This window comes from Aricia agestis, chromosome 18 (genome assembly GCF_905147365.1).
Source record: "Aricia agestis chromosome 18, ilAriAges1.1, whole genome shotgun sequence".
Classification (NCBI taxonomy): Eukaryota; Metazoa; Arthropoda; class Insecta; order Lepidoptera; family Lycaenidae; genus Aricia; species Aricia agestis.
In genome coordinates this window covers 7,436,466-7,460,809 of record NC_056423.1, presented here as the reverse complement: position 1 = coordinate 7,460,809, position 24,344 = coordinate 7,436,466, and the positions used below count along the sequence as shown (strand labels likewise).

The 24,344-nt window shown below is 35.4% G+C and overlaps 1 protein-coding gene across 4 annotated transcripts in view; it reads left to right on the top strand.

The window, feature by feature from the left end:
- The window catches only part of LOC121735861 (atrial natriuretic peptide receptor 1), a 231,816-nt gene that overhangs the window by 146,018 nt on the left and 61,454 nt on the right, over positions 1 to 24,344 (top strand). For 2 of the 4 annotated variants that reach the window (XM_042126826.1, XM_042126825.1), the window contains exons 2-6: positions 11,554 to 12,395; positions 12,638 to 12,831; positions 14,104 to 14,317; positions 17,730 to 17,844; positions 22,843 to 22,990. In XM_042126826.1, coding sequence (XP_041982760.1) covers positions 11,606 to 12,395; positions 12,638 to 12,831; positions 14,104 to 14,317; positions 17,730 to 17,844; positions 22,843 to 22,990 — 1,461 coding nt within the window. In that variant the 5' untranslated portion in view covers positions 11,554 to 11,605. The remainder of the gene's footprint in view (positions 1 to 11,553; positions 12,396 to 12,637; positions 12,832 to 14,103; positions 14,318 to 17,729; positions 17,845 to 22,842; positions 22,991 to 24,344) is intronic. The other 2 variants (XM_042126828.1, XM_042126827.1) reach the window with 2 other exon arrangements.

Genomic DNA, 24,344 nt, shown 5'->3' with positions numbered 1-24,344 from the left:
ATCACTCATTTTTTGCCTTGTAATTGGAACAAACCTTACAACTTACCTTCATTATCTGGCTATTAAACCTGGCTATACATGAAATCCATATTTTTTGATTTTAAATCATCTTCCCAGCCCTAAGCCTCCAGTTATGCAAAGAAAAGGAACCATCTCAAATTGTTAGTTACCCACTTCTTCGTCTTTAAATAAGAAAAGTAATTTCTAGGCACTGCATCTCTCTTTCTTTCTTTGTTAATAAGTAGAGACGAAACATTATTGTAATTTTAACAGGAGCTTCGCCCGCGTTTAATTCTTTTTATTGACAAATTTCAAGTTCAGACTTTATCCGAATTTAAATAAGTCTAATAACTTTTTGTTTAATAGAATACAACAAACTAAAACTAAATTAGATGAAGAATTTAGAATTTACAAGTTTTATCAAGAAAAGATATTATGTTTTACATAAGACTCATATCAATACATAACTTTTCCTGTTTAAATGTATCTAACTTTTTGTTGTTAAATCATTACCTCACATCTTCCGCTAAGGAAAAACTGTTAAAATTAAATCCTATATGTATTGTTTTTTGTCTTTTTTAACCAACTACTGAAGGTTTTCCTTGTTGCAGTATATTTTATATAAATTTAGATGTTTTTTGTTACTACCGGTGCATTTTTATTTTTCTGCATTTTATAGTACCGTCATTTTGGGTAACTTTGAATTGCAATTTACGAGTAACTTTGAACAATACAATAATATATTGTTTAAAGTTATACCGCAATTCAAAGTTACCCAAAATGAGCGTATTCAAAAAGATGTCGTTTTTTACTACCTAACTTTTTTTTTATGAAATAAGGGGGCAAACGAGCAAACGGGTCACCTGATGGAAAGCAACTTCCGTCGCCCATGGACACTCGCAGCATCAGAAGAGCTGCAAGTGCGTTGCCGGCCTTTTAAGAGGGAATAGGGTAATAGGGGAGGGTAGGGAAGGGAATAGTTGAGGGTAGGGAAGGGAATAGGGTAGGGGTTAGGGGATTGGGACTCCGGTAAACTCACTCACTCGGCGAAACACAGCGCAAGCGCTGTTTCACGCCGGTTTTCTGTGAGAACGTGGTATTTATCCGGTCAAGCCAGCCCATTCGTGCCGAAGCATGGCTCTCCCACGTATAATGAAATAACTATAGTGATATTAATGAAAAAGATTATATAGTGTTATATTATATGAGAAGATTCATCATTTTCTTACGCGACTAGTTCTGAACACCTTGTCTAGAAAGAGTTGCCTATCTCATTTTCATGTAATTTATAAAAATATTCACAGTTTTAAAATACGGTGTTTTCGTGATATAATATATCTATTAATTCTGCCAAGAAAGGCGAATTTTTATTAAGTAATTTAAGAATAACTATTAAAAATATTTTAATCGAATGCATCGGTATGCCATAAATTAAAATTCAAACACACTATTATTTTATAGTACGGAAGCCCTTTTTTTTAACATGGGGAAATGCTTTACGCATCCCCAGCAAATTGGGGATATCGGCCGGGTATGTGGGACTCCCGCTGTCTACCCACCAAATCCCCATGGTGCTCCACTCCTCGCTTAAGGCAGAGTTACGGGTACGATAGAACCTACCGCAACCACCAGCGATCATCTACAGACCCGACACCACCCCGCTACTCGTGGGCGGAGGAACACCTAGCGCATCACTGCTCTCTCTCAGTACGGGAGCCCTAGAACAATTTCTTTTGATTACTATCAAGCTATTTTTTTATGAGTAGCTTCATTTTGATAAGAAGAACAAGATTTTTATCTGCGAAAAATCTTTTTTTTATGAAATAAGGGGGCAAACGAGCAAACGGGTCACCTGATGGAAAGCAACTTCCGTCGCCTATGGACACTCACAGCATCACAAGAGCTGCAGGTGTGTTACCGGCCTTTTAAGAGGGAATAGGGTAATAGGGGAGTTTAGGGAAGTGAAGGGAATAGGGGAGGGTAACGACGGGAATAGGGTAGGGGATTGGGCCTCCGGTAAACTCACTCGGCGAAACACAGCGCAAGCGCTGTTTCACGCCGGTTTTCTATGAGAACGTGGTATTTCTCCGGTCGAGCCGGCCCATTCGTGCCGAAGCACGGCTCTCCCACGTATATCTTGAAATATACAAAAAATCAGCTTGCTAGGATTCCGTTTTTGGGTTCAGCATTCAACCAAGTTTTGTTGATTACAGAACCCTATAATGGAACCCTAGATATTCCTTCTCTACCGAGAACTCAAACGACGCTTGCTAGCTGTCTTGCTCTATATAAACGCGTTTCAATATGATAAACAAAAACAAAAGTAGTTTTATCGCTGGGTTTGCACACTCAAACACAGCGCCCCGGAAAGGGTTGCACCACAGATACGGACTTTTCACGTGCGACCCTTAGAGGGGTTCGCCACTGTTGAGGGGATAACGAGCTGATTTTTTTGTATATTGATAGGTTTTTAGTTATATAATTCAAGAAGAACATTGACATACAAATAAAACAGTCCATATTTTAAGACCATCAATTCTAAGTATGAAATGCTATCTCTGTTAGCTACCACTTTCGAGATTTTACCCAAATAAAAATGTTGTTCGTCTTATCACAAAAAATTAGCTTGATAGTAATCAGAAAAAAAATGTTCTAGGGCTCCAGTCCAGGTCATTAATATTGTTACGACGTTAATATTCAAAGTGACAGACATTATGCAGACAGACGACCTTAATTCAAAGCGACCAACATTTTGTCAACTTTACTGTTTTAATTAAGTTTTTTTGGCCATCACTACTAAATTAGCGATTCAAGTTACCTTCGCGAAATATCTTGTTTATAACCAACTACTGAGTAGTATATCCATACTAATATTATAAATGCGAAAGTGTGTCTGTCTGTCTGTTAACCTCTTCACGCCCTAACCGCTGAACCGATTTCGCTGAAATTTGGCATGGAGATACTTTGAGTCCCGGGAAAGGACATAGGACTTTTTGTCCCGAAAAAATGTACGGTTCCCGCGCGATAAAAGAATTTTGGCGCAACGGAGTTGCGGGCATCAACTAGTTTTGTATAAGGAAAACTCTGTCTAAATTCATTTGTACACAATAAAATTTTTACTTAAAACTTAATGTTTTGTGTTTGACACCAGGGTAAGGGTCATCAGACAGAGCGATCACGTGATCAAGCATTCAAGCGGTCAGTTTTGCGTCATTTGTGTTGTATTACGTATATAAGGATACTCACACAGGGAGCGTTCAGACCACGTCAGAATTGCTTCTGACTCTTGAGTGGTTGACCTCTTGAACGCGTAACCGCTCACTGTCTGATAGGTCCCTAATATTGGACAATTAATACTAAAATGAGCCGCAACGAGACGCAACGCAGGCCGCAGCGATAGAAAATCACAACATAGAAATGTTTAATTTTAACGAAAAAACCCACTTCAGGCCATAGTTCCTAATGGGAGCATAGAAATGATCATTTAAAAAATAAATATCATCAAAGTCGGTTCATAAGCGACGCACAGTGGATCGAAAATCGAGATTCATAGACATAGGAACTTGAGTTTCCAGATGTTATTTTTTTGGGCTGAAATATGTTCTCCTAGTTGTTATTACATAACAAAATGTAAAAAGACTCAACTACGTGTAATAATAAAGGAGTTATAATTTTTTTAAGAAATTTTTGTATGGAGCTGACAGGAAAAATGAGCATATCTCTGGAATCGCATGGTTGGCCGTTATATCCTCACACACTATTATAGTACTAATTATTACTCACATTTTTGCATATTTTATATTACGGCACCATTTGCGATTTTTTTTCTAAAATTCATCAAAATTAAAAATATTAATTCTATTTGTATTTGTTGCAAAAGTTTATGCTGTGGTTAAATGAGGTATTTTTAATAATATTTTAATACCATAGGATCACATAATTGGCTAAGTGTGAGTCGGACTCGCGCACGAAGGGTTCCGTACCATTATAAAGCAAAATTAAGCCATAAATTGTGTTTTTTCTATGAGAGTCCCACTTAATTTTATAATTTAGTGTAATATTATAGTTAAATATTAAAGTACACATATAACTAAGGATTGTATAAAAAATTCGAGAACCTATATGTTGCCATTACTGATATCTAAGAGCAAAAAAGTCCAAAAAATCACGTTTGTTGTATGGGACATCAAAACACAAAATAAAATTAATATTTAAGGGAGGCCCTTAAATATTAATTTTATTTTGTTTTTTGGGTTCCGTAGTCAACAAGGAACCCTTATAGTTTCGGTCTGTCCGTCCGTCTGTCCGGTCTGTCTGTCCGTCTGTCTGTCTGTATATCCGCGGTTTTGCTCAGAGACTATAGGACCTACAAAGCTGTAATGGGGGCTACCGTTTTTTTGGTCCGAAGTATAGCTATTAAAGTCGACTTTATAATAATCAAGAATCCCATTTATTGATTTAATTAAATTTAAATTATATCTCCTTTGCTTTTTCTATTTTTTAATAACCATAAGGTTATTAAAAAAATAGCAAATAGCAAAAATATTCATTTTTTTTTTCTTAATTTCTCTCTCAAAGCATTTACATTGATCGCTAAATAATACTTTTTGGGATAATTTTACGTCCAGTATCTTCATCCAGTAACAACTTGAATTCATACTAATATTATAAATGCGAAAGTGTGTCGGTCTGTCTGTAACCTCTTCACGTCCAAACCGCTGAACCGATTTTGCTGAAATTTGTTATGGAGATATTTTGAGTCCGGGAAAGGACCTTATATAATACTTTTTATTCCAGAAAAATGTACGGTTCCCGCACGATATACGAATTTTGGCGCAATGGAGTTGCGGGCGTCATTTAGTTATTATTTACTAGTAGTTCCTGAGATTAGCGTGTTCAAATAAGTCCTTTCAAATATATTTCCTCCCGTTTTTTTCACATTTTCCTCTATTTCTTCGCTCCTATTAGTCTTAGCGTGATAAAGTATAGCCTATAGCCTTTCTCGATAAATGGGCTATCAAACACTAAAAGAATTTTTAAAATCGGACCAGTCCTTCCTGAGATTAGCGCGTTCAAACAAACAAACAAACTAACAAACTCGTCCGCTTTATAATATTAGTATAGATTCTAAAAATAACCCGCTCTTCGCCTCTTATTTATAGAAACTTGTTTTGACTGAATATTAAGCGTGACCTTTTGAATTTTAGACTAGTTATCGCGGTGTATTCTTAAGGATTTTCCGACTTATGGTTTTAAGTGATGTGAGTTTAGTTGCTGCTAATAAAATTTAAAATATTTTTTTATAAATTAAACATATCTATACTATTAATAATAATATAAAGCGAATGAGTTTGTTACTTTGTTTGTTTGTTTGAACGCGCTAATCTCAGGAACTACGGGTCCGATTTGAAAAAATATTTTATTGTTAGATAGCCCAGTAATTGGGAAAGGCTATATTTTATCACACTAAGACTAATAGCAGCGAAGAAATAGAGGAAATGTGGAAAAAACGGGGGAAATTATTTGAAAGGACTTCTCTCGAACTACTGGAGCAATATTTCTGTTATTTGGCACAGATAAGAAGTAGACCACGTGAAGGATTATAGGCTATTTTTAATGGACTAATTTGTCTGTGAAATATCTAATTTACGCGGGCAAAGCCACGTGAAACGTCTAGTTACTTATATTATTATACCATACCATTATGATGTGGCCAATTACAGCTAGTCATACTTTTCATGAAATACAAACATTCCATGAAACACCCGAGCATTTCATGAAATTATCAAATCTACAAGGTTATGCGACATGATATTTAATTGTATTTGTCTTGATTATTCTATTCGGTTACGACCTTACGAGTATGAAATGAAATGGTGTATGACGTGAACAATCAATAGTAACCTTATAGTAACGCTGTCGGGAGTACGCCTGACACCTGATTGACAAATCAAATCACTGTCACGTTAGACACCTCCAAAAAGTCTTATATCGAGCAAAGCGAGAAAGAGAAAAAACATTATACAAGATAATCAAATATTATTAATATTGGAAAGGTCGGTCTGACAACATTTTATTACGAATTTTAGACATAACTTAAAATAAAATCATGGGAGGCCATCTGCGAGTTATTTTTTCATAACGAGCTTCATCGAATTTACTTTCATTTTTAATAAAATATTAAAATTAAGGTCTCTTGTCACATACTTCACTTGGCCTTTTGTTTAATAATTTTTAATTATTTTTGACCATCTCGTATGATCCAATGCAAATTGCATGAAAAATTACCAAAAACACCACAATAACTAACCAGGTGCAGATAGCTTTTTGTCAACTTCCCATACACTCTATAATTATAAGCTGTTATTATAAGTTGTTATTTATAAACATAGATTGAAAATATCCATATTAATATCTTGATTGTGAATTGCGGAAACAATTTTTGTCACAGGTACATTATAATTATAAATTTAAAATATTAGCAAGACTATTTTGCTATACGGATGTTTTAGGTCACAACAAAATGTCACCTAAAGATGATGTATAAGATAATTATCTCTTCGTGAGATTGCCCTTAAAAATAGCCTATAATTTTCTCTCCTTCTGACCTAAATTGCATTAAAATTAAGCAGTAAATAGTTTATTACGGAGTATATTCAACAATCTTTCCGTTATCCGTTACTAATTTACTTATTTTAATCTTGAAACATTCGTTGAAGTTCAGGGTAGGTTTATATTAGATGGGTAGTGATACGTTATTCTATCTATTTATAAAATAGAGTACACCATATTTATACTAGACCAATAATTATAATGATTTTAGTCGTTCTGTATGTAGTTTTATTACAATGAACCGAAGCCATATCGAAACTGCATCGTGAGTCGCTTTAGAAGATACACCAGGGGCGAGAGAAATTGAAAATAGGTATTTGAAAATGTTTTGCTGTCTCACCAATCTCAAGTCTTCCACCGCAGAGCGCGATAGAGACAACACGACAAAAGTTCTAATAAAAGAACAAAAAATCTTCGTTTCGTTGTCCGCTGATTCCTTCTCCAAAACTTAACCGATTTAAGTACTCTTTTCATTAAGAATTAAAGCAAGGCTTGAACTGTGTTCCAATTTTTACTTTTTTTGTATATTTTAGCTAGTTTTGTTTTCTGGGTGTTTGAACACAGAGGAAAATCTTGCCATTTTTTTGGGTTTTTGGACGTTCATATCTTTTTTATTAATAAAATTATGAAAAAAAAGAAAACATAGGGATATGCTAATAGTGGCCATAGATATTCAGGAAAAAATCATAACTCTGTCGGCATTATCCAGGGAGGAAACAGAGCCCAGGGGACAGCATTTGTATGGAAAAACGGCGGTGTGGACTCCTCTTAACGGTATCAACCTACCGAAGTTATTTATAGTTCAATACTATCTGAAAGCCATGGAACTCTTATTTGGTTTTCTAATGCCTGCTGCGACGGCTGAAAATAAACCATGGTTTATGCATGTCGGTTTTTTTTGCTAAATGGCTAAGGTCAGGCGAGTCAGATAAAAGTTAACCATGACATATTATGCTATAAGCATTTGAGTGTTTAGGAAAATCGCGTCTACTCTAGTTTCATAATCACTGCAAATAATAATAATCTTAGATAGAATATTTTCAGTGACTAAAAATCTCGTAATGGCGCGATTACTTACTATAATAATAATAATTAAAGCGCGGGAGCGAGGGAGGGAGAACTTATTATCCGTAATTTAAAAAATCGGCCAAGTGCGAGTCGGACTTGCGCACGAAGGGTTCCGTACCGTTATACAGCGAAAATAAGGGAAAAATTGTCTGTGTTTTTTGTATGAGAGCTCCCTTAATTTGTTATTTAATTTTATTATTATTATTAATTATTAAAGTAAACATATATTTAAGGTCTTTTTAAAAATTTCACACTCCTACCTGTTGCCATTATTGATATAGAGCAAAAAAGGCCAAAAAAATCACGTTTGTTGTATGCGAGCCCCCCTTAAATATTAATTTTATTTTGTTTTTGTTATTTGTTGTTATAGCGGCATCGGCAATAGATATTCACAAGCTGTGAAAATTTCAACTCTCTAGCTATAATTACCGTTCTTGAGTTAGAACCTGCAGACAGACAGACGGACAGACAGACTTGTTGTGGATATGGATGGATATAGAGTTATGGATATGGGTGGATGGATGTTTCCATAGCCTGTGAATGAAACGATATTCGAAATACGAGAATTGGGCTCCACTTTTGTTGGGCAAAATGATTATCATAATCATTAAGGTGACGCCTTGATAATTTGGCCGCAGCGATATCGATTTTTCTCAACAATGACTAAAGCTAAGAAATTAAAGTTCCTTGTCAGTATTTGTCATGTCTTTATCTTTGAATTACCCATATAATAACACGATTGGTAAATTTTTATAACATAGGATAATTAATCAAAAAGACATCTATAAAAACAGGGATTCCAATTTTGCCAACCGAGGAGAGTGATTTAAGCTTCCAAAATTTGTACATATATTAGTTCAAGCATACACTATAATTTGCCCAAAGCTTATATGAAATATATTTATGGTTTTTAAATTACGCGACAAAAACCATTTTGTCGCTTACGCCCTTTACATTTCTTGCTGTTCCCTATCTTGTTTTCTATGAGAGGCCGTGCCAGGCGAACGGAAAAAACAAACGATCTAAAACATATCCAAAACAATTTTTTACTTTAACGCGACGTCACCTTAAGAGGATTCCACACCGCCGTTTTTCCATACAAACGTTGTCCCCTGTTTCCTCCCTGGATAATGCCGGTAGAGTTATGATTTTTTTCCTGAATATCTATGGCCACTATTAGCATGTCCCTATGTTTTCTTTTTTTTTTTCATAATTTAATTATTAAAAAAGATAAGAACGTCCAAAAACCCAAAAAATGGCCAGATTTTTCTCTGTGTTCAAACACCCAGAAAACAAAACTGGCTAGAATATACAAAAAAAATAAAACATAGGAACACAGCTCAAGCCTTGCTTTAATCCTTAATGAAAAAATTACTTAAATCGGTTAAGTTTTGGAGAAGGAATCAGCGTACAACGAATCGAAGATTTTCTGTTCTTTTATTAGAACTTTTGTCGTGTTATCTCTATCGCGCTCTGCGGTGGGAGACTTGAGATTGGTGAGACAGCAATACATTTTCAAATACCTATTTTCAATTTCTCTCGCCCCTGGTGTATCCTCTTAATGGATAACGTAGAGTCGCAAATGTGGAGTGCTAAATTGGAGTAACCAATTCACTCACTATTCGCCCTTTCCCGCTCACATCGCAAACTCGTTTCCGTCACAATCATCTACTTTCTTGTAGAAATTGTACCAAGGAACCGGTCCGGGGAATTTTGGCGTAACCACCATTATCGGACGTATTATAATTCTATAATTAACAACTTAAAAACATGAACGATCCATCATATTTATACGTGGGAGAGCCATGCTTTGGCACGAATGGGCCGGCTCGACCGGAGAAATACCACGTTCTCACAGAAAACCGGCGTGAAACAGCGTTTCGGCGAGTGAGTGAGTTTACCAGAGGCCCAATTCCCTTCCGTATCCTCCCTTATTCCCTTCCCTTCCCATCCCTACCCTCCCCTATTACCCTATTCCCTTTTAAAAGGCCGGCAACGCACCTGCAGCTCTTCTGATGCTGCTAGTGTCCATGGGCGACGGAAGTTGCTTTCCATCAGGTGACCCGTTTGCTCGTTTGCCCCCTTCTTTCATAAAAAAAAATATTTAAGATAACGACACCTTGATAAGTGCTCTATAGCCTCTATAGGACATTAGTCTTATAGGTGTCAAGTTCAACAAAAGATTATTCAGGCAAATCAGACTTTGTAATTGAGTACAGCGGGGCTAAAATGGTCGCTTTGAAGAATCATGATATGAATCATAATATGATTCATTTTTATAAAATCGCAAAATGCAACTCTGCTTACAATTCATTTCTGTGTTTTTGTACTGATTTGACATTTGTCAGTTTGTCAGTTTTGACAATTCATTTGCTGAATTGATTGAGAGGAATTGCTAAATGTGACCATTTTAGCCTCGCTGTAATACCTTAGGCTTAGGGCTTATCTAAATGTCTTGTCTGGACAATTCGATGCGGGATTAACTCGAGACATCAATACAATTGAATTTGAAAGGGAAATATTGCGATCTAGTCTATTACTCGGTTACCTCATTTACGTGGGAGAGCCATGCTTCGGCACGAGTGAGCCGGCTCGACCGGAGAAATACCACGGGCTCACAGATAACCGGCGTGAAACAGCGCTTGCGCTGTGTTTAGCCTAGTGAGTGAGTTTACCGAAGGACCCTTTTCCCTTCCCTACCCTCCCCTATTTCCTTCCCTACCCTCCCCTATTTCCTTCCCTACCCTCCCCTATTCCTTTCCCTACCCTCCCCTATTACCCTATTCACTCTAAAAATGCCGGCAACGCACCTGCAGCTCTTCTGATGCTGCGAGTGTCCATGGGCGACGGAAGTTGCTTTCCATCAGGTGACCCGTTTGCTCGTTTGCCCCCTTATTTCATAAAAAAAAAAAAAATAACAGGTATGAAATAATTTAACTCTAGTTTTTGTTATGATTTTAAGAATAATAAAATCAATACCGTTAAAGTAAGATACAAAACTGATAACGCCTATTAAAATAAATAATTTCAATATTGATTATACTAATCGGCATATAAGACTCGTTTCCCATAAGTATATTGATAGAATGACCTAATTTTATTATGTGTATCACAAAATTTGTATTTTTATTATAGTAGTGTGACGTCAACGACCTAACATTGATTTTTTACTTGCGAATTTAACTTAACCTTTGCCTTGTGTGAATTTTAAGGCTCCGTAGGCAAATGACAAAAAACGGAACCTTTATAGATTGTTCATGTCTGTCTGTCTGTCTGCCCGATCGTTTATTGTCACAGCCTCTTTTTTCGAAAACTATGAGATCTATCTGTTAAAACTTAGTAAGTAGACAGTCGAGATTCTGACTCGCACTTGACCCATTTTTACTGGTGCGGTAGAATGCTACTGGATGTTGGACTGAATTAAAAATATGTTTTAATACTGTTGGACTACTTGAATACTAGATAATATTTTACATTGAAGTTAATTCAGTGGTAGAATTCCTATGTCACTTGTCAGCTAGTGTATCAACGGAAATCAACACTAGAAGTCTCTACTTCTAGTGTTAATTTATCTGTATGATTGACCTTTGTATATAAAATACCCTCTCCTAACCTGACCTAACTGAAGTACCTAAGATCTAAACAAAATTTCTTACTATTAAAATAATAATAAAAACTAAACAAGCACTATAAAATAAAACTGCAATCTATAGTAAAAAATATATATCTAAGTATTGAGAATATTGGCTTATTATAATATCAAAAATGTTCAAGATGTTTCACTCATATTCAAATCCGTTTTATCTAAAGTATATTGTTGCTCATCTAAAATTAAATAAAATAAAATAATTTCTGTATCAAATGTGTTCATAGATGAAGAAAGCGGGACTAATAAGGCAGTAAAATGAGATAGATACAAGTGAAGATGTTAAAAGAGATCGTTAATGCGATTCTCCAATACCGTGTTAAAACTTTCCAATTTAAAGAGAAGAGGTATGCCAATAAAGCCAACATCAGGAAAAGACGAGAAAACTACAACGCCGACGATGATAAACAGCCAAATCATCCAATGGACCATGTTAAAACACACAAGATTAAAACAATCACAAAAGTAGTCGCAACAAAAGTACCTCTTATAATATTACTCCTAATTTTTCAACTGAAAATAGTAAATGTGATAGAGTGTGTTAGTGTAAATAGTGTAAGAAGTGACTTTAGAGGTCTAGATAATACGAGTGCATCTAAAATAAGAACTAGAGATATAAAAGATAAGTATCTAGAGAATAACATACAAATGATTTCTGGCGAGTCGGATGACAAAGCGCAGGAGCAAAATAAATATAATCTATCCGATAGTTACTACAAGGAGAGATTCGTGAAAGGAATATACTATGATGACGAGCACGCTGTGGGGTATCCCCATGACCTAGCGAGTCACTCCTATCACTTGAAGATGACGAATTTACAACTGAGAAGGGAATCTCATCAGTTTTCTGAGAAAATTCTGAAGCTGGGTGTTTTGCTGCCGGCTGATCACGATTCAGTGTTTTCGTTAGCCAAAGTCTTGCCGATCATAGAAATGGCTGTCGGTTTTATTTCGAAGCCAGATGGACCTCTGCCAGGGTGGAAGATTTTAGTGGACTACCGTGATACTGGTTGTTCTTCAGTCCTAGGACCTCTGGCTGCTTTCGAGTTCTATATCAATGGTTCTGCTGGTAAGTTTTTTTACGCATTATGCAATGAAATGAAAATTTTTAATTTAGGCTACTTATAATTCAAGTTTCTTTGCAGAAAATACAATGATATTAGGTATATTATTTTCATATTTTAAATTATCGTGGTGCTAAAGAGAAATCATTTATGATTGTTATTGTAATTTACGACGAAAACAGCTGCTAATTAGTTTTTTATTTTTATTTTTTTCTTGCCATTGTTGTTTAAATACCTTTTCTTTTAGATGCATTCATTGGACCTGGTTGCGACTACGTCATAGCGCCTGTGGCCAGGTACTCCGGGCCCTGGCACATACCAGTCATTACTGCCGGGGCCCAGGCCGAAGCTTTCACCTACAAGACTCCAAATTATCGGACCCTGACCAGAATGATGGGCAGCTATGTGCAGGCCGGCGACGCCATTGCAAACGTTTTCGAGGTAAAAGTAGTTTAGTGGAATATATCAATCATCAATGTATCGGTGGTTTTTGTTACAGTCTTGTGATTGTTACGTTCTCAGTGTTGGTTTGTGTATTTACTTCTCCGCATGTATGAAAGCAAAAACCCAGATTGGCGTAAATTGTGGGTCCTCAAAGTATAATATTTTATATTAATCTACACCCTAGCGTTTTTTTTTTAATGTTTTCATTTTCATGTGCGCTTGGCTGTTGCAAATATTTGTTGTTGTTTGACGGTATTGTTGTGTTGTTATATTTCCTTGTAGTTATAAAAGTTATTTTTATTAAGTGTAGCTTTAATATTATGTTCCTATTCCAGCCTACCTGTAGTCACGAAAATGCACAAATTGAAACCATTTGTAAATGTTTTTATTGTAGTTGAAGGCTTTTTAGATTTTTTTATAATATTACTGACACAATGAATTCCGAGGTAACATATTACAGAAGTTAAGGGAAAATTTGCGAAACTTTCCCGTCGTAAATCATTAAAAAAGGTCAGACCTTTCTTGTGTTATATTTTCGATCCATTCATTCTATTTTACTCTTCTCATGGGGCTGAACCTTGGATTAGATCTATTTCTTTTGCCTAGTTTTATTATTATTAAATACTATACGCCGCGGCTTTTATTTCGTAGAAATGAATCTTAGTAAATATCTAAATATTAAGACAACAATTTATTACTCATTGGAAGAGAGCAATAAACTACCACATAATCGTACGGTAGTTTATAAACGAGCAAGCCTTCTTCGAGAAAACTGTAGTATCATCAAAATAAGGAAAAACGCTGTTGCCTTTGAAAATATTTTTGGCAAAATTTTTATTCACTTCATTGCTGTAATAAAAATATATTACTTTTAAAAGCAATTTCGCATTTATTTGTTCAGTTCATATTCGTATTCTAATAGCATTTTAAACAGAAAGCAATTCATTTTAATTAAGGTTTGAATAAATATTTGCCCTCTTCAGCCCCCGTTGTATTTGTAACCGCTTTGTGTGTTGTCAAAACATTTTGATTTTATGTATTTTCGGTTGGTCAGTGTTTACTAGGTTCTGATTTATGTTTAAAGCAATAAAAAAATTCAAATGCATGTTGTTTTTATTTATTCTTTTTTTAATTTATTTTATAGTCTTTTTGACTTAAACAGGTTTCAAATGTTTATTATTTTAATGATACGATATGGTTTTTTTTTCTTAATTCTACAACATAAACTCTTTGCACAGTTGAGGGTTGAAAAAAACCTTTTTGTTCCAGGAATTCAACTGGCGGAAAGTTGGGATGATGTACCACAATAACCCTGTGTCCACCGGCCATGGAAACAGCCCATGCTTCTTGACCCTGTCCGCAATTTTCACGGTCCTACAGAAGCAAAGCACCAGCAAGATCCCGAACCTACCATTCGACGAAAATAACATTACCGCAATAGAAATAAAACAGAAACTGAAAAAACTATCCCTGGAAACGAGAAGTGAGTAAGAGAGGACGAGTTTTATTTTGTAATCCTTGTCTAGATATAACATTTGTGTAAGCAGGCAACTTATGAGCGAAAACCAAAATTATTATTTGTTGCAATATTTATTGCTCGGAAGATTGAAATCTACAGATCTTTAGAATACCCAAAACGGTAAAAAAAGTCAGGTGAGTGTCCTAATGATAGATCTCTGTTTCTATTGATAGAATAACTAAAATCTGTAGGTATACCTATAATTATAAGTATAGTTGTAAATTGCGTAATAAAATAATGCCCAGAAAATAGGACGTTACTATATTATTTATTTATTCATAGGTTTATTTAAAGAAAAAATGTGCCTTTGTACTGATCTATAACAATTCAAATTAGGTAATTCGACATTGTATGTTAATTTAAAAACACTGTATCGCGCAGTGTTGTTTCACTTTCATAGACCACATAAACGTAAAAATCTATGTGTAGGTATCACTTAAGGCCATCGCCTGAGCAAACGACCTTGACCATACATTTGCCGCCTAGCCGAGATCGCACCAAAATTCTATTTTTTTTACTTATCTTAGTTCAACATTGACCTAAAAAATTTTAAACGGCGAATATATTATTGTAGTTTATAATTAAATTATCGATCTTTTGGCGTGTGTTTCAAATAAACGTAATTTGTATTAATACTAGAGAGTATTAATGTATGCTTGAATTTAAATAAATTGGTATTACTTTGGAAGATGATTTCATGAGTATAATAAACAAAATTATAGGAAATTAATAACACAGAAAGTAATGTTTATATGCTGACAACAATATGAAGAATATTGTTGTACTTTTTAATATAATTTTGAAAATTATGAGTTAATAAGACTCTAAAAACGGTAAATTACGGCATCTCCCTAAGGGGAGCGTCTTAAACGATTGTGGAGGCAAAAAAATACATAGTCTAGCACGCGGCATGTTACATGACATGACAAGCTTATTTACGACGAGTTTAGCACAAATTTTCATCAAATCAAGAACATTTCTGTAAAGGGTGTACCAAAATTCAATCATACTTCTTCGAAAAACTTCTGAATATAATATTCAATATTAATACGAGTATAACTGTAAAGTTTTTTTTTATTATGTTTTTTTAATCTGGGGCATAGCGTGTTCTGTGTTATAATTTATTTTTGAACATTAAAAAGACGAGGTGTAAATAATAATAATCGACTAAAAACAATGCCACAATCTACATGACTTGTTATTATAAATAATGTTATTTTTAAGTGTGCTTGAGTAAATTTTTAACTTTTTAAGAATTTTAGCTGAACCTTCTATCCAATAGTAATTATTTGAAACTGTCTGGCAATCAGTAATTTCTCAGACGTAGCGGTCTAATCGTGTAGAAATGTAATCTCCTTGCGGAAATAAACTCAAACGCGCCATTTTGTCGCCCCTTATTTTGAATATTGAACGTGGGTTTTTTTTCCAAATTGGTTACAGTACTGGATAATTTAATTTGTACGTTTTGAAGGGAAACCAGAGTTTATTCATTTATTTACTAGATATAAATGCGTATTTTATACGAAATATCATCAATGCAATTTAATATTAGCTTAAACAGGGTGTAGGCTTCATGTAGACACGACGTTCTAAAAGTGTTAACTTTGTTAATCTATTTAGAAATAAATATTTTTCATTTCGTTTCATTAACAAAACTAAGTGATAATACTTTAGGGTGTGTACGTGTTCCTCGTATAGAGTTCACTATGAAAGTAGACCAAATTTTGTTTTCACTTTTGTGTTGGGAAACTCGTGACGCTGGAGCGCTTGCCCATACAAAAGTGAAAAATAAATTTTGGTCTTGAAAGACCAAAAGCTGAAGCGCTGTTACTTTCACAGTGAACTCTCCACAAGGAATACATACGCACCCTAAAGTATTATCACTTACTTTTGTTACACCCTGTATATTAAAAATTATTCTGTGATATAAATGCTACAAATAATGAAATCGTTTTCTTGTTCTATTCGCCCGAATTACTTTATATAATTTTACAGCAGTTGCACTGAGATTTCCTATGAAATCGCATTTTACAGAAAATATATTTATTGCGAGAAAATATACTTGAAAGTAAACTTAATGGAAACGGCTCCAGTTATACCTGTTACAGGCGAAACAGTTGAAAATGTTTAAATCAATAAAGTCTGGATTTATATGCAGCCGCCCGAACGCGCGGCTCAGCAGCTGTTCTATTATAAGTAATATATTTGGCCATAAGATTCCAAGAAAAAATCTTTTTTAGGGTTCCCTACCCAAATCATAAAAACGGGACCCTATTACTAAGACTTCGATGTCTGTCCGTCTGTCTGTCTCCAGGCTGTATCTCAAGAACCGCTATAGCTAGACTTCTGATTTTTTTTCAGAATGTGTAAGTATATATGTTGCCGCTATAACAACAAATACTAAAACAAAATAAAATTAATATTTAAGGGGGGCTCCCATACAATAAACGTGATTATTTTGCATTTTTATGCTTGATATCAATAACGGTAATACGTATAGGCACTTGAAATACTCAATTTTATTTGTACTTTCATAATTTATAATAAAATTTAAATAAGTTAAATAATTAAGTGGCGCTCCCATACAAAAAACAGTTTTTAGCCTATTTATGCTCTACTGTGGTACGGAACCCTTCGTGCGCGAGTCCAACTCGCACTTGGCCGATTTTTTACATAGTGGCGCGATCTCGCTATTGCATTTACACATAATTACTTGTGATCTCATGGTGTGCCATATAAATCCAGTAGGAGACGTTTTATGGTTATCGACTGATTCAGGTTTATTATAAAGTGTCGTTTAAGCCAAGATTAAGTTAAGGTCTATTTAGATCAGAGCATTCGCCCGTTATATAACTGATTCGATTTCAAGAACTCCCTTACAATATTGTTGACTTGACTTGTAAAGATCGTTCACCTCAATTCAATGCGATTGAATTTGTGACGTTACAAGAACTGAATTATAGTTATTGATGCATAACAAACATTCATACACAGGGGCACCAACAATCAGTTCTGTTCCTACATTACCACTAAATAGAGGCACACTAGTTTTTAAAACGCCCTTTAGATCAATGAATTATTTTAATAATATAGTTTACTTAATATGACTGATTGTGTTTTGTAAATATTTAAGCAAGTACAACCATGATATTGGTTGATTGTATCCATTTATTGTGATTTGTATATAAAAAAACCTCCTAACTAGTTTTCTATGTATACTATATTTAAACACTAAAACAAAAGTGCTTGAATAAAAATAAAATATAACTACGCCTTCACTTATCGTGGATGGCAAAAACCCACAGATAACCCCCAGCAAAAATCCGTCTCATTTTTTGTTCTCCACCTCTACCTAACCTGAAGTGGTTTGTTTCAGTTGTCGTAGTGTGTGCTAACCCCACGACAGTGAGGGAGATCATGCTGGCTGCCGACGAGCTCGACATGGTGTCTTCTGGCGAATACGTCTTCTTCAACATTGAGCTGTTTTCCAAGTAAGTTGTGGATCATTGTTGTTTGAAATTCTCTTAATATTATTCTATAAAATTATACAGGGTGCAATTGTACCTTCCGGCCAGATTTAGATATATTGATCCTTGTTAAAAATAAAAATACACGTATTTTTTTTAAGTTATCTTAAAAAACACCACAAGTAATGGATACTACTCGTTGCCGGCGCGTGGCCCCCGCGCTTTTCCGTCGCCACCACCCGCATCACCCCCGCTCTATCCACCGCCGCGAAGTGACATTTCTGCAATGATTTAAAGTGGGATAAAATATGTTATTGTAAAAAATTAACACTATTTTTTCGTTAAATAGACTCTCCTAATGATAACAGCTAAGCCCTAAAAAAAATGGCGGGAGGTTTTATTGCACCCTGTATTCTAAGCAATTGCATAGCTTTAATCGCGGGTTTTGAGCGCAGCGAATCAAGAAATTCCGTAACGAAAAAAAACTAACACCCTCCACTCCGGAGGCGTTGCCACACCGCTGTGCCGGTCGGTGCGGCGTTGCCGTGCATCGTCTATTACTTACACTAGACGTATGCGAATTATAATTGCACTAGATGATGCCTGCAACTCCGTTGCGCCAAAACTCGTTTATCGCGCGGGGACCGTACATTTTTTCGAAATAAAAAGTATCCTATGTCCTTTCCCGGGGCTCAAAGTATCTCCATGCCAAATTTCAGCAAAATTGGTTCAGCGATTTTGGCGTGAAGAGGTAATAGACAGACAGACACACTTTCGCATTTATAATATTAGTATGAATAGGTTGATATAAAATGATATGCAGTAGCTACACCGAAACAGTCCGCGAGTGCCACACGATTTTTTATTTGTATAATAATTGCAATTAAAATTAAAGTTGATCTGTTACCTATAAAGTTATCATTTAAAGAGCTAAATAAAGATTTTAAAAACTATTTAAATAATAATAGATAGAGAGGTATATATTTGGGAACGCCGGGGCAGGATGTATGATATTTTTTGTCGCGTTTTTTGATTTAAATACCGTTTTCAGCTGCAGTAGAAAAGTGATTCTAGGAATTTCTTTCACACTATCCAGGCCTCTCAGTTTATATTATAAGCTGTATGTATTTTTAGAATTCGTACATGTTAAAAATTCTTTTAGCTTTCATAAACGTTCCTGAAGAATAAACGAAAAATCTTTGAATATGCATCAGTAGTATAATGCTCGTTCGAGCAAACAAACATTTTGGAGCTTTTTGCCTACTGTCTCTATCAACTGGAAATATTGCAGTGTAGGTTGAATGTTTTTTTAAATATTTCAGCTCTTCACAAAAACATGCACATCGTAGTTAAAATTTTAAACATGCACTAATACAACAAATCATAATGTTCATAATTTTTAAAGACAAAATTATTTAATTGTTATACGAAATTTAAGAGTTTTTAAATAAATTATTTCGTGATATAAACTTAGCATAGGTATATTATTTATTTTGAAATCAAGGCATCAAGTGGCAATATAACATACAATGTGATACAACTGACTAGATATACAAAACATCAAAAAACTCATTCACTTCTTTACTGCATTTTTAAAATGAATTTTCTTCCATTGGGAGTTCACATTGTTTTTCAAATCACGATTGACGTGAAGAGCTTTGATAAGAGAGAGAGGGATTTTTGTGCGAAAGAGAGAGAGAGAGAGACAGTTAATTAATGACTATCAACCCTCAAAAGCCCTACTCAATTACAGTGAATTGTGTTTAAATAGAAGGTTTAATTTCCAACTTTGAGAGTCAAAGGTTTAAAATTTTAGATATCGTACCCGAGCACTGACTTCGAATATTAGTTTTAAGTTAACTATACTTAATATTATTAAGTGGAAGAGTTTGTTTGTTTGTTTGAACGCGCTAATCTCAGGAAATACTGGTCGGATTTGAAAAATTCTTTCAGTGTTAGATAGCCCATTTATCGAGAAAGGTTATAGGCTATATTTTATCACGCCAAGACTAATATGAGCGAACAAATAGAGGAAAATGTGGAAAAAACGGGAGGAAATTATTTGAAATTGCTTATTATCTTAAGGCTACTAGAGTCATTATTATGTTATTTGGTACACATGAAGAATAGACCACGTGAAGGGACATAGGCTATTTTTTACGGAAAAATGTACGTTTTCCGTGAAATTTCTAATTTCGCCGCAGCGGCAGCGGCACCGCCGCGGCGCCGCCAGCGTGTATGAAAACAGCCGCGCGGAACATCTATTATACAATAAGTTGTTATGGTAGCATAAAATCTTCTGGATATATTCAAGAGCATAGCAAGGATACTATAAAATCTTACTTATTATTAAAACATTTTTGCGTAGCGATGACACTCCAAACTCCTCCGAAATCCCATGGCTGATTGTGTTAAAAGTTATGTGTTTACTGTTTACACTGTGGGTCTGAAAATCAGACACCATTTATTTTTCAGGACTGACATAATGTTGTAACTTTTAGGCTGTAGCACACCAAATAGTATAATCCTAAATCGCGCCTGTAAGTTTCAGTTTCGGGATTAAAGTTTTTATGCTACTATACATCATTTTGTTCGGGCGAAGTAGCGCGCAAAAACAAGACATTATCTCTACACACTCATTCTTACATGTTTCGATATCAAACAAATCTTGCTCGGCAATATATTTCCATGAGACAAATCGCCTGAGGCGTCGTGGGCACTTGGGGCGCTCACATACTCTTCCTAAACAAATAAAAGACATATTGAGAGTCTTTGTCGAAATGTCTGGGACATTTTAATTCTTGTCTAAAAGGGAAGGAGAAGAAATAAATAACCTCTCTAGCTTTGTTATGTCAGGTTAGGTCAGTGTGATATAATATTCGTGAATCTTGGGAGCCCGTTAAAAAGGAAGGTTTATATTGGGAGAGAAGCGATACAAAGTTCACCAGGTTATCTATTGGTCCACCAGCATCTGATGGCAAATTGTTATGGCAGATTTTCAAAAAATATTCTTGATCATTGGATAAATTTTTATACTTGCATGTTTCAAACACAGAATCAGCCGCTATAAGGAAAAAGGATCAAAATGTTTAATTTCAATTACCAAGGTATTGGCTAGAGTCAATTTCTTTTCTCACTTTTTGCCATCAGATTCTGGTAGACCTATAGTTATATTAGAGTCCTAATCTTTTATTTTTTTCATTAAAAAAATCTTACATAATAAATACGTCTTACCATTGTGTAGTTACGCAGGGCCATTATTTTAACAGTTTTCGTATGGGAAAGTCTTGTAAATCATATTTTATAGCTCGAATCTTTTATGCTCGCCCTCTTCTTTTCATAAAACCCTTGTTCTTTTTTGTTACATTGTTGGTTATTGAAAATCACTAGGCCGACTCTATCTTTTACGCTTCAAAGTAAAGGACAAAAACCCTTTATATTCAAGTAAAAATAACACACTCTTGAAGAATCTAAGTACTTCATTTATTTCTGTTGTCTGCAATACTTATGAATAAATATAAAATATGTTTTTATATTTTTCAATTCTATAGCTTTACAAAAACACAACACAGTAAAAAATATTATTAATTTAATAATATATTCGCTACAGTAAACTAGTGGCAATAATTTTCTTATGCCTAATATCTACAGTTTTTTGATCGGAGTTTATCTAGTCACGAGCGCTTTTGATTGGCTGATGTCAAACCATAAAGTTAATATACCTAGCGGAATAGAGCAACAATCTCGAGCTGTCAAACGACACCGAAATTGTGTACGACTTACGGCTCGTGCCGACTGGACGTCAAAAAAAGAGTGCTGCTGTCATGTATCACACGTCACTTTTTACCACGCAGTGTTACTGATAGTGACATCTCTCTTGCTCAGGCCTTTGCTTCTCTATTCCGACAAGTATATTAACTTTATGTGTCAAACCGGTAACCAATTACTTAAACAGCTGGGCCGATCTGAATGAATTTGTTTGTTTGTTTGTACACATTTGGGTGGCGCCCCAGTTGGTTTAGATTCACACATCAACCAGTTTCAGAAATAACATCCAGGATAACGTCTGCCGGGTTTGCTAGTTATTATAAAATACCTGGTAGACAAAAATATATCATTAAGGGCCTGTTTCGCCACTTCCTGATAAGTGCCAGATAGGCTATCTATAACTTTTTTGACAGATGAAGTATGGAGTATCTGTCAGAAAAGTGCACTTTATCAGGAAGTGGTGAAACAGGCCCTAACTGAAACTCGAATAGTAAGCCTCCCGAAATTCATAAGCTATGTCCACACTGTGCACTTTCATCTTCAATTTTCGTCATCAACTTTTATATTGGCGCATTCAATAATTGAATGCGTCAAGGAATGCAACGCCAATATTGTCATTTTTGAAGTTTTGGATACGGTCAGAGGGCATGCGTCGCGGGCATGGCTCACGTTAGCTGTTGACTGCGCTATAACGCATGCCCTTGACGAACAGAAAAAGGCACAGTGTGGACAAAGCTATACAAATGCGTTCAATTTACGCAGCATCCCCTTAATTAGTGTAGGGCGAGAATGGTGTTTGAGGAAAAGGCTGCGGGGGGGAGGGGAGGCTTTTATCTCTTAACTTCTCTGAGCGGTACAAAATTACAAGTCGTTTAATTAAATGACTATTACGGACACGAAATATGAAATGGAGTATTTTTGGAGCGACAAGTCCCGTTTTGTCGGAATGTAAGGGATTGTAATAATAAAAGCTAACGATTGTAATTAAATATAATTATGCATTTATTTTATTGCGTGATTGTGGGAGGATTAATGTTATTTATTATCGGTTAAATTGTTGTTAAAAAGTTATGTAATTTTGTAGAGAGTAGAGTCTTTAAAAACTATAAAATATGTCTACAAAAATCACGAACAATTTTCTAAAGAAAGTAGCTGTGAAATGCGGACGGACAGACAGACAAGATAAATCCATAAGGTTTTTTTCATCTTACTACGGTACCCTAAAAAATCATCTAATGCTCTGAGTTTTTACAGCCTCGCATCAGCATCGTCCAAGGAACCTTGGAAGGTGGAAGGAGACACAGAAGAGAGGAATGAAAGAGCGAGACGAGCGTATAGTGCCGTCCTTACCGTCACCAGCCCGGCGCCGGAGAAGAAAGAATACTTAGAGTTCTCTGATCAGGTATGATATTGCACTTTTTAACTATTGCATAGCTTTTATTTCGGACTTTGAGTGCGGTGATAGAATCAAGAAATTCCGTAACGAAAATAAACCTAACATACCCCCCATTCCGACCGACACAGTGGTGCGGCGATGAAAGTCGTGCGTCGTCTGTTGTTTCAGTTCGGCAGACTTCATCACGATGTTTGTGTGCGTGCGACTAGACGAATGCGTGTAGACTAGATGCTAACTGCAATAGCTATACTGCGGCAATCCCCGAGTGCTACACGTATTTTATGTCTGTATATTCTGTTCAAAATTGAGCGTTTTTGACGACATTTTAAGCCTTTTATTCACTTCAATTTCTTTCACCTGGAAAATGTATTTTCATAAATACTTAATGGAATAATGGCAAAAATATGTTAGAGGGGTCCACCTCCTTTCCAATAACCTTCATGGCATTTGAATAAATAAGTAGGCTCATTCCTGGTGGGAGCACGCACGGAAAGTATAACGCTTTTTATCTGTAAAGGTAATATGAAATAACTTACCCAAAGTAGCAAAATAATATGAAATAGTAAATACGTATAGGTATTTATGACTACTCGTGTTTTTCAATTTATATGTGACTGGATGACGCCAGCAACTCTGTTGCGCCAAAATTCGTATATCGCGCAGGAACCGTACATTTTTCCGGGATAAAAAATATCATATGTCCTTTCCCGGGTCTCAAAGTATCTCCATGCCAAATTTCAGCCAAATCGGGTCAGCGGTTTGAGTGTGAAGAGGTAACAGACAGACAGACAGACGGACAGACAGACAGACACACTTTCGCATTTATAATATTAGTATGGATTGTTTCTTATACTTAATTATACAGGGTGGAGAAAAAAGTGTGAAATCCTTTAGGATGTGTATGTGTCACTTATATTGAGTTTATTGTGAAAGTAGCAGCGTTAAAAGAGCTAATTTCTTTTGACGTGTAAGGCAAGCGCTCCAGCAGCATCATAAGTTTTCCCATCAAAGAAAAGTTACTCATTAGCGCTGCTACCTCCACAGTGAACTCCATACAAGGGAATCATACACACCCTAAAGTGAGGAGACAGTAGCGGTTATTGACTCCCTGTCAAAAAACTTGTCATTTTCTATATAAACCGCGATTGACAATGAAGTGTCTAGGGCGATAATATTTTGCATACTCGATGTGAACTGACTATGAAGCTTCAGTAACTTCGAACTCATAAAAAGTTGGAGATTGTCATTCTATGCTAAGTACTCACATACGGTTTTGCTCGATAGTTTTACTCCGAATCGAAGGAAATGACATATTTGACATATTTAATTCCATCGAGCCGGCTCGAAGCGAGCCTTCGAG